Below are 10,046 nucleotides of genomic sequence, written 5' to 3'. Positions count from 1 at the left end.
AGTGAACGGAAGCCGGCGCAACTGGACAGGGCGGAAACCCGAGGCTGGGTGTTCGCGCAGGGTGCCTCCTCGATGACGTCATGGCCAACATCCGTCAGAGGGCGGAAGCGGAGCGGACGATGGCCACGTTAGTGAAGGGCAACAGAGTGGGAAAGAACAACAGCGCCGACACAGGTATTCAGCCACCTGAAAGATGGTACTGGAGAGGAGGGGATCCCAGAGGAGCATCACCTCCATGCCCCAAACCCGAGGGAAGGGACTACATGTGACAGGTGGAATCCGGGAAGGCCCACATGCCAGAGAAAGACCCCGGCAGACCCCCAATAGTTATGCATGCTGCGTGGTGGTCTGGAGGTAATTTATTTTTTCTTCCCTCACTTACGCTGGATAGGTATTACATTTACGAATGTTCCTGATGTTCCTCTCTTATTCTTCATTGTTTTTTTTCTGTAGAAACAAACTACGGCTAAAGCCTTGCTCTCTTTATTGGGACTTTGTAAACATAGGCTATTTCTCACCTGTTGGACTATGGGGCTAACTGATCCCTAGCATTGGGCTTTTTCCTAAGGTAAATATATATGCTGGATTTATACACTTCCATGTGGGATTTTTTATTTTTTTTCCCACAAAATGTGTCCATTCCCTGTCATTTCCCCCTTTTTTTTCCCAATCCTTTCCACCAGGTTCTTTTCCATCCATTTTTTTCCTTGTCCCTTGTGGCTCCTGGTTTGTATCCATGTGCTTGGTTTGGCCGGGGGTGCATCGCCAACACACAGTCACTGCATCTTTTCCACAAACTACGGCATAATATTTGGTGGACTGCATATTGATGGAAGTGTTCCACCTATACATATACTGTGTTTCTTTTGTTGGGTTGTTGCCCCCTGCCCCCCCCCCCACTTTTTCCTCATATTATGTTAGATTTTCTGTATTATTTATCTGCTTGTCTATTATATATACAGATGTGCTTCATAAGGAGCTTTGGACTAACATACCCCCCCCTCAGGAAGACTTTTTCAAGTTGAAATGCATACGAGTTTAAAGTCCTACATCAGAATTTTCTCTGGTCCATATGTGCCGTTTGGTATTCATTTTCCGGATATTGTGTAAAATGTTTTTATAGAAATGTATGTTGCAATATTATCACTGTGAAATATAATGTTTTGTACCACTATTAAGACATTGTCTTTTTAACTTATGAGTCAAAATAAAGATTATTTTTTTATATAATTATACTGTCCTATACCTATTGCAGCCATTGTACTTCTCTTGGCATCACAACATCCCTTTCCCCCTCTTTTGTCAAATCCCTCTTGAGATTTTTCCTTCTATATAACTCTTAATTAATGTTTAACTACGGTGTGGTCGGCTAGATCTGGGAGGCTGTCATATGCATAATCGCGTCCATCATAAGGTGCAGGCGGCACACTCTGTGATCCTAATGCCCGGAGAATATAGCTGACCACAGATTAAGGTAAAGAGCAAAATCGTGGCTCTTTACCACATGATCATCTGTATCCAATCACAGCTGATCACGAATGTAAACAGAAGCCGGTTATCGGCACTCCTTTTCTCATACTGACAGTCAATTACCGGCTTCTCTAAAAAAAGACATGCAAACTGATTATCAGATTACTGATTATTAGTGTCCTGATTATTAGTGCAGTCCCAGCAGTGCCCACCAGTGCTGCCAATCAGTGCTCATCAGTTCTTTTCTCATCAGTGTCACCTATAAGTGCCGCCTATCCGATGCCCATTAGTCCCGCTTATCAGTGCCCATTAGTACCACCTATCAGTGCAGTCTCATCAGTGCCCACCAGTGCCTCCTCATCAGTGTCTACCAGTGCCACCTCATCAGTGCAGCCTATCAGTGCCCATCAGTGCAGCCTCATCAGCGCAGATCAGTGAAGGAGAAAAATTACCTGTTTGCAAAATTTTATAACAAACTATGATTTTTTAAATTTCTTTCTAAATTTCCGGTCTTTATTCATTTATTAAGCAAAAAATAAAATAAAAAACCCAGTGGGGATTAAATATCACCAAAACAAAGCTCTATTTGTGGGAAAAAAATGATAAAAACTCTGTTTGGTTACAATGTTACATGAACAAGCAATTGTCATTCAAAGTGCGACAGCTGAAAACTGCGCTGAAAATCCAAAGTGTGCAACTTTACTTCCCCCCGAAAAAAAGTTTTATTGTGTCTCTTGTAACTCCCATCTCTCCCTGTGTAGGAGGCTCTCTGTACTACCTCTGTATTTGGTTCTAGTATACCTCCTTGTGTAGGAGGTGCTGCTTGCAGGCACAATCTTTTTCTCTCACATTCAGGAGATCTGTCCCCACCGTGCCCTGCTGTGAGGGATCTACAGAAGCCACTGATAATAAATCTGTCCCTTTGTAAACACAGAAGGCTTCTGTGTTTACAAGTGACAGTGGGAAACGGGAGCAAAGGGTGCGTAGTAGACGTGGCGGAATAGAGTTCCGGCACAATCTGGCTGCACAACTGGGTGAGAAGGCCACATGACAAGGCTTGGCGGGGCCTTGTATTTGACATATGTGCTCTACATCATTAACTATTTAGCATATTTTCATAGTGATTTCCTAATATCTTTAGTTCTTTAATTTGATTAAATATCTAGCATATTTTCTTAGTGATTTCCTAATATCTTTGTTTCTTAGTGTATAAATAATAGGATTGATTGCAGGAGTTATAACAGTAAACAGTATGGCAGCTATTCTATCTTTTTCTATTGATGTTTCTGAAGTAGGTCCAAGGTAAGTGCACATGGCCGTCCCATAAAATAGGATGACAATGGTCAAGTGTGCAGAGCATGTTGAGAAAGCCTTGGATCTACCTTGAGAGGAGGGCATTTTTATGACATGGCCAACTATATAACAGTAAGATAAGATGGTAAGAGAAAAGGTGCTGATACTTAGAAATCCACTGACGATGGCCATCGTAATTTCATTTATATGGATGTCTTTACATGCCAATCTTATTACTGGTTTAACATCGCAGAAGAAATGTTTCACTTTGTTGTTCTTATTGCAAAATGGAAGCCTTGATGTCATGATTGCGTTTATTATTGCCGATGTGAGGCCAACAATCCAGGAAACCAGCACTAGTTTGATGCAAGTATTCTTGGCCATAATGACTACATATCGAAGAGGCTGGCAGATAGCTACATATCTATCGTAGCCCATGAAGGCCAGAAGGACACCTTCAGAACATCCCATAAAGTGGAACAAATACATTTGAATGATGCAGTTTTTGATAGATATTGTTTTTTCCATCCAGATTCCTACCATCATTTTTGGGATAGTATTAGTGGAAAACAGCATATCAAGAAATGAAAGATTAGCCAAAAAAAAGTACATAGGAGAATGAAGAGTAACATCTTTTATCACAAGGCAAATAATGGTGAGATTTCCTAATATGTCAAGAAGGTAAAAGGCAAGAATTGGGACAAACAATATCTTTTGGAGCCATGGGAGGTCAGTGATCCCAAGAAGAATGAACTCTGTTATCAGTGTTGTGTTCAGCCCTTCCATCCTCTTATTACAGAAAAGACTTCTAAAAGAAATTGCTTTTATTAGCTCACTGAAAAGTACAACATATTCATCAAACACCCAAAAAAAACAAAACACAAAAATAATACAGAGTAAAACAACAAAAAACAAATATCCCCTTCGATGTTATGTTGAATTGTATTTAAAAAATTGGAGAGATTGACCAAACAGTTACTGACAGTGACTCAATTGCTATAATTTAAAACATATGCACTAAGAAGATACACCTGCAGTGAATGTTTGTTGAATGCCACATTCACTACTTTATAAATAGGGTTAAATTAGAACTATGGGCAAAACAAAACATCACATATTGTATATAATGTAATTTGTCGATAGCACTGAAGAATAACTAAACTCATAAAAAAAAATATAATATATTGTAGCGTACCAGTAATAGCGGAGGTGTTTGGCTTTATTGTTTCAAGCTAAGAACATTTTCATCAAGTACGAAAATAACTGATGATCTAGCTAGAAAGCCCTTGTTACTTCCTGAAAGCTGAACTGGAAGCATAATCAGAGATGTATAGTAACTAAGTAGAACTACTTCACTACTGTACTTAAGTACCAAAAGGCGGTATCTGTACTTTCCTAGAGTAGAATTTTTTTCTCCTACTTCCACTTTTACTTCACTACATTTTTTCGATGATTTCAATACTTCTACTCCAATATTTTTTTTTTTTGTGCTGCATAGTTACTCCTTACTATTATAAAAATTACCACTGCCAGAACAGTAGATGGCAGGTTTCATGAAGCTCAAAACATGTGTATAATCAGCGCATATGAAAATAAATGCTACTGTATTTATAAATAAAAGCTGCATTTGAAATAATAAAAAAACAATATGATGTTCAAACTTTTGACTTCTTTCTTTAATAACTACATAACACAGTACTTGTACTTTTACTTTCAGTACTTGAGTAGCAATTTTTTTTTTCAAAACTACTGGTACTTTTACTTTCAGTACTTGAGTAGCAAAATTTTTTAAAAAACTACTTGCAATACTTAAGTACAAAAAATGTTGAATACTTTAGGACTTCTACTCAAGTCACTTTTGATCGAGCACTTCCACTTCTACTCAAGTCACTTTTTGATCGAGCACTTGTACTTTTACTCAAGTATGGGTTTCGAGTACTTTATACAACTCTGAGCATAATACAACCATGGCTCTCTACACAGATGCAGTGGAAGTGTGAATGTAGTCACCCATAGACAGGAAGTAAGTTATTCACAGAATTACCAGGTAAAAAGAAAATAGCCTGAAAAAAGAAAATTAATGCAGCCACCACATTTAAGGACTGGTAAGCAGCAATATATTACATTTCATTTTTGAATACACTGTAAACCTTAAAGCGATGTGTCAGTCTTTAAAGCTACCAAATACAAACCATAGAATGCAGTAAGGTGAAAAATGTTAAGGCTTTACAACCACTTTGAAACCCACTGCATTGGTTTAAGCACTTGAGGACCCAGTCTTTTTCTGACACTTGTTGTTTACAAGTACAAATCAGTAATTTTTTCTAGAAAATTACTTAGAACCCCAAACATTATATATTTTTATATATACTGCATAGCAGAGACCCTAGAACAAGGGTCTCCAAACTTTCTAAACAAAGGGCCAGTTTACTGTCCATCAGACTTTGGGAGGCCAGACTCCTGACATCAGTGAGGTAAAAACAATGCCCCATCTTTGATGTCAGTGGGAGGAAGTGTGTCCCATCATTTGTGTCATTTGGCTCCATTGTTGGTGACATTGAGAGAAAAGGTGCCCCATCATTGATATAATTGGGAGGAATTGTGTCCCATCATTGGTGCCAATAGAAGGAATTTTGCCCCATCATTGGTGTCATTGGGAGAAATTGTTCCCTCATCGTTGGTGTCATTGGAAGAAATCATACCCCATCAACTGTGTCATTGGGAGAAATTGTGCCCCGTCATTGGTGTCATTGGAAGGAATTTTTCCCCTTCACTGGTGTCAGTGGGGGTAATTATGCCCCATCATTGGTATCAGTGAAGGAAATAGTGCCCCAAAGGCTGGATAAAAGCAAGCATCTGGCTCCCAGGCCACAGTTTGAAGACCACTGCCCTAAAGAATAAAATGGCGGTCATTGCATTTTTTTTATGTCTCACGGATTTTGCACAGCTGTTTTTCCAAGCGCATTTGTTTTCGAAAAAATACATCTTAATGAATAAAAAGCAAAAAATCAAAACATAATATATGCCCCAATCAGATTCAAGCCCCCTGTTAGCCGGTGCCCTTCAGTTCTGGTGTTTGCTCCGGTGGGGAGACATCGCCAGGAACCAAGGACTGAACAGCCAGGGGGCTGAGGCTGTTTTATGATAAAGGAGAGGCTAAGGTCTCTCTAATGATGGCTTTAGGTCGGGTAGGGACCCATTTTTACCTTTTAGGCTGCCAAAAAATTGTCACCCCAGCTTCTCCTCAGTGGGGGTTTGAAGTGGTGGGGGTCTGCTCTTCACGCTCGGGGAAGTCCGGCTGAGCAGATGCTCATCTCTATGAGAAATTACTACTGACGTCGGATGGTTCCTGGGCTCACCGATCGGTAAAGTAAGCCTGGGAACCACCGGGAAGCTGCAGGGGGTGGGGGCACCTCTCCCGCCACTTTTGAAAAAGTGATCCTGTAGCGATTCCCCTGGGATCACTTTTATCAGAAAGCTGGCCGCCTGAGGGAAAAAAAATATACTGGGGCTTATAGCATCTAGCTCCAGCCATAACTCCGGTATTTAGCACCAAAATCATGATGTAAATTTACAGGTTTTAAATAGTGTATAAATATGTATAGACAAAAAATCCAATCCCATGCAAATTAGAGATTTTTGAAATAAAGTACATGGAAAATAATTTTTGCTACACACGAGCTGTCAGGCTGTACAATGCCCATGATTTCTCATGGTGGACCTGCTCACCATACATAATTGTAACATCACCCAGTAGCTGCCTGATTGCTCTCTACCCAAGAACAGGTTTTAGTTGATTTCCAGTAATAAAAATACATTTTGCTTGATCGCTTACTTGGTAAAAAAGCTTTAGACCCTCAGTCCTCCAATCCTCTCAGCTTTCCATGGTAAAACATATACAAAATGTTCTGTCTGCAAATACAGTCTCTGTTCATTCACATGTAAGTTATTTTACATGTCAGAAGCAGTGTATTTGGAGCTAGAATTTAAAAGACCGGTACAATTCCTTTGAGGACTGTCCTGATACTGTGTATCCAAGTATACAGGTGTCTATGGACTGCAAATCATTCCCCATAAGATATCAACACAATAAAAACAAATTCATTTTTTAATATGAATGGTTTAACTCTAAATGAACAAGGTTCTGGGTCACATTTAGTTCAGTTGCCATTTGATACTATTGGAGCAGACCGTGTTTTTATTGGCGGAAAGGGGGTTTAAGGGATTAGACTCAACTCCAGTTTGTGTCCCCAAACCTCCCAAAAAATGGAAAACATTTTAGGCATACATTTCTTGATTTCAGGAGTATTCCAGATGGCCATGTGACAATCGAGACCCTGTTCTTTATCTTCTACAGCATTGGCTGGTGAGTGGTCTTCAATGCTACAATGGAACTTACCTTGTGATGTGTGGTCACCATTCAGCATTACAACCAGCATGATCACTTTGAGCCCAGGCAATGTCAATGACAGCCTGGGCTCACAGAAAGACTTTAGATGATGCTGAGAGCAAAATACAAGTAATCATTGGTGTAGTAAACTATGACCATTAGTATAGTACTCAATCATACATGTACATATAGTACATACGGGTCAATTCCATAACTTTTACCACTTGTTGCATGCAATAACAAAAAGTCAATTCCCCCCAAAAAAGTAATGATTGTGCGGTATTTACCGCAAAATGAAAAGTGTGTCAGTAAATATTGACAAAATACCGTGCAGTAAGCTCTTAAAGCGGAATTCCGGCCACAAAATCATGCCTTTAGATTTTATGGCATCCGCTTCCTTATCCTTACTTGAGCTAGAATTGGATATTCCCGTTTTTTTTTTTTAAACTTACCTTATTACAGAGGATAATATACTCACCTTTACATCCACTTCCTCCTTCCTCGGCCGCGGCCTGCGTTGTCACTTCCTGTCCCGCAATGCGTCCTGGGAGCTCTTACTCATCGCTCCCAGGATGCAATGGGCAGTGACGTAGGCGGCCAGCCACTCCTCTCATCGCGTTATTTCCAAACAGGAAATAACGTGATGATAGGCATCCCTATACTATGCCAATCGCATAGTACTGGGCATGCACGAGATTTCGAACCAGGAAGCAGGGCATTCATTAACACAGCGGCTTCAGAGGAACCCGGACAAAGATGGCAGCGCTCAGGAGACTTTTTATAAGGTAAGATTTTCTAATTGCCAATCGATTATTGTACTGTAAAAAACAGGATTAGTTGATGTATGAAGGGGGGGGGGTGACAGCTTGGGAGGTATTGATAAAAAAAAACAATTCTGTGGCCGGAACTCCGCTTTAAGTCTAATTCACAAACAGAACAGAGATTAAAAACACATGTAATAATTATCACCAAGGTTTTGCTGGAAGTATCACATTCTGTATTTGTTAGAAACAGTTGCTCCCCCCCCCCCCCTTAATAGCTGGTTGCTGAGAAGCGGGCTGGGAAACAATGGATGAAAAAATGCTGGCAATTAAAAATTATAGAAAAAAAAAACAGCAAAAGTCAAATTTTGTAAAAAAATGGGACCCCCCCCTCAAAACAGACACTTATCTGAGCATGCAGCCTAGCAGTCCCTCAACATGGGGGGGGGGGGCTGCTCCCCCCACCACAAAGCACCTTGTCCCCATTAACGTGGGCCTCTTCCCCACAACCCTGGGCTGTGGTTGTGGGGGTTCTTGGGCGGGGGGCTTATCGGAATTTGGAAGTCCCCTTTAACAAGGGGGCCCCCAGATCCCGCCCCCCATGTGAATGAGTAGGGGGTACATACATTTTACCCTCCACTCATTCACCAAAAAAGTGTCAAAAAGAAATAAAAACACACACAGTTTTTGATAATTCCTTTTTTTTAAATAAAACATCAATCACGATGCTCGCCGCACCACTGCACTGAAAAAAAGAAAAAGGAACACCTCCCGCCCCGATGAAAGCTTCTGCTGACTGTTTGCTCAGCTGTCTGACAGTTCTTAAACAGCTAAGGGGAGGAGTCACATGTTGACGTCACTGGGTGGCCCCACTCCTTGTGACACCATCGGCCAGGAGCATGCTGGGGCAGTGACATCACACAGGGCAGGACCACATCTCCAGGTGACTCCTCCCCTTAGCTATATAATAATTATCAGATGTTAGAGCAGACAGTCAGTGGGAGACTTCATCAGGGCCCAGGATTTGGGTTTTTTTCTGCTTTTTTGGGACCAGCGGTGCAGGGGGTGTCGTGACTGACTTTGGATCTACCTTGGGGGACTTTTTTTTTGTTTGTTTGTTTTAATAAAGGAATTGTCAAAAACTGTGTGTGTTTTTTTTTCTTTTTGACACTTTTTGCTGAATAATTAGGGGTACAATGTACTCCATACTTATTCACATGGAGGAGGTCGAGATCTGGGGGCCCCCATGGTAAAGGGGTTTCCAGATTCCAATAATTCCCCTGTCCATAGACCCCTACAACCACAGCCCAGGGTTGTGGGGAAAAGGCCCTTGTCCCCATAAACATGGGGCCAAGGTGTTTTAGGGTGGGGGAGCAGAGTCCACCACCCCAAAACACCCCCCCCCCATTATTTATTTAAAAAAAATAATAATAAAATGGTTTATATTGCACCAAGCACAAAAGTAATGCACCCAAGCACCATATTTCCATCCCACACTCTATAATAAAAGGTTTTAAAAATCCCCCCAAAAACTCCCATTATGTTGGAAAGGCCAACAAGGAGAGGTATACGCTTACAGGCCACTAAAAGAAGGCAAGCAGCCTCTGTGTCCACAGTGAAAAGTGGTGGTCGCGGACAATGTTCATCCATGCAGACAGGACAAGCTTGTCCTGTTCTTCCAGTGCTGGCTGTGTTATTGAGCCACAACATGCAGAAGAGTTGGTGGAGTGGATAACGAAGCAGTCCTCATCCTCCTTGTCCTCTGTCACCCAGGCTCATTCTAGTTTGCCTTCCACCACAGCTGCCAAAGTGGCCTAATCCATGAGCTCTATGTCCACAGTTCTTCTTCTGTAGCCCCACCATCATGCACGGAGGAGTTGCCTGAATTATTTGATAATAGTGTCAGTTAGATGAGGCTGGAGGATGTGCAGCAATTTGAATGATCCGATGTTGGTTCCCAGGTTGAGGAAGGGTTCCTGCGCCCAGCAAGAGTAACTATGAGGGGTTTCAGTGTTCAGGCTTCACCAACACCCAAGGCCCAAATTTTCTACACCTCTTTGACAGGTGCATGTCATTTTCTTTTCTAATTTTTAACAGCAGGGCCCATACCTGCGCCCAGCAAGAGTAACGGT

General features: G+C 41.3%; 1 protein-coding gene across 1 annotated transcript; it reads right to left on the bottom strand.

Moving 5' to 3' along the window:
- Positions 1-2,607: 2,607 nt before the first annotated feature.
- Positions 2,608-3,549, bottom strand: LOC309569155 (olfactory receptor 12D1-like; the record flags this gene model as incomplete). Its single annotated transcript, XM_082274916.1, has 1 exon — positions 2,608-3,549. One exon carries the CDS (start codon positions 3,547-3,549, stop codon positions 2,608-2,610), a length of 942 nt encoding a protein of 313 aa, XP_082131042.1.
- Positions 3,550-10,046: the final 6,497 nt, after the last annotated feature.

This window comes from Pelophylax lessonae (assembly GCF_965119305.1).
Source record: "Pelophylax lessonae genome assembly, chromosome: 13".
NCBI lineage: Eukaryota > Metazoa > Chordata > Amphibia > Anura > Ranidae > Pelophylax > Pelophylax lessonae.
The sequence above is the reverse complement of the archived record's forward strand: the minus strand, read 5'-3'. Positions and strand labels throughout refer to the sequence as shown.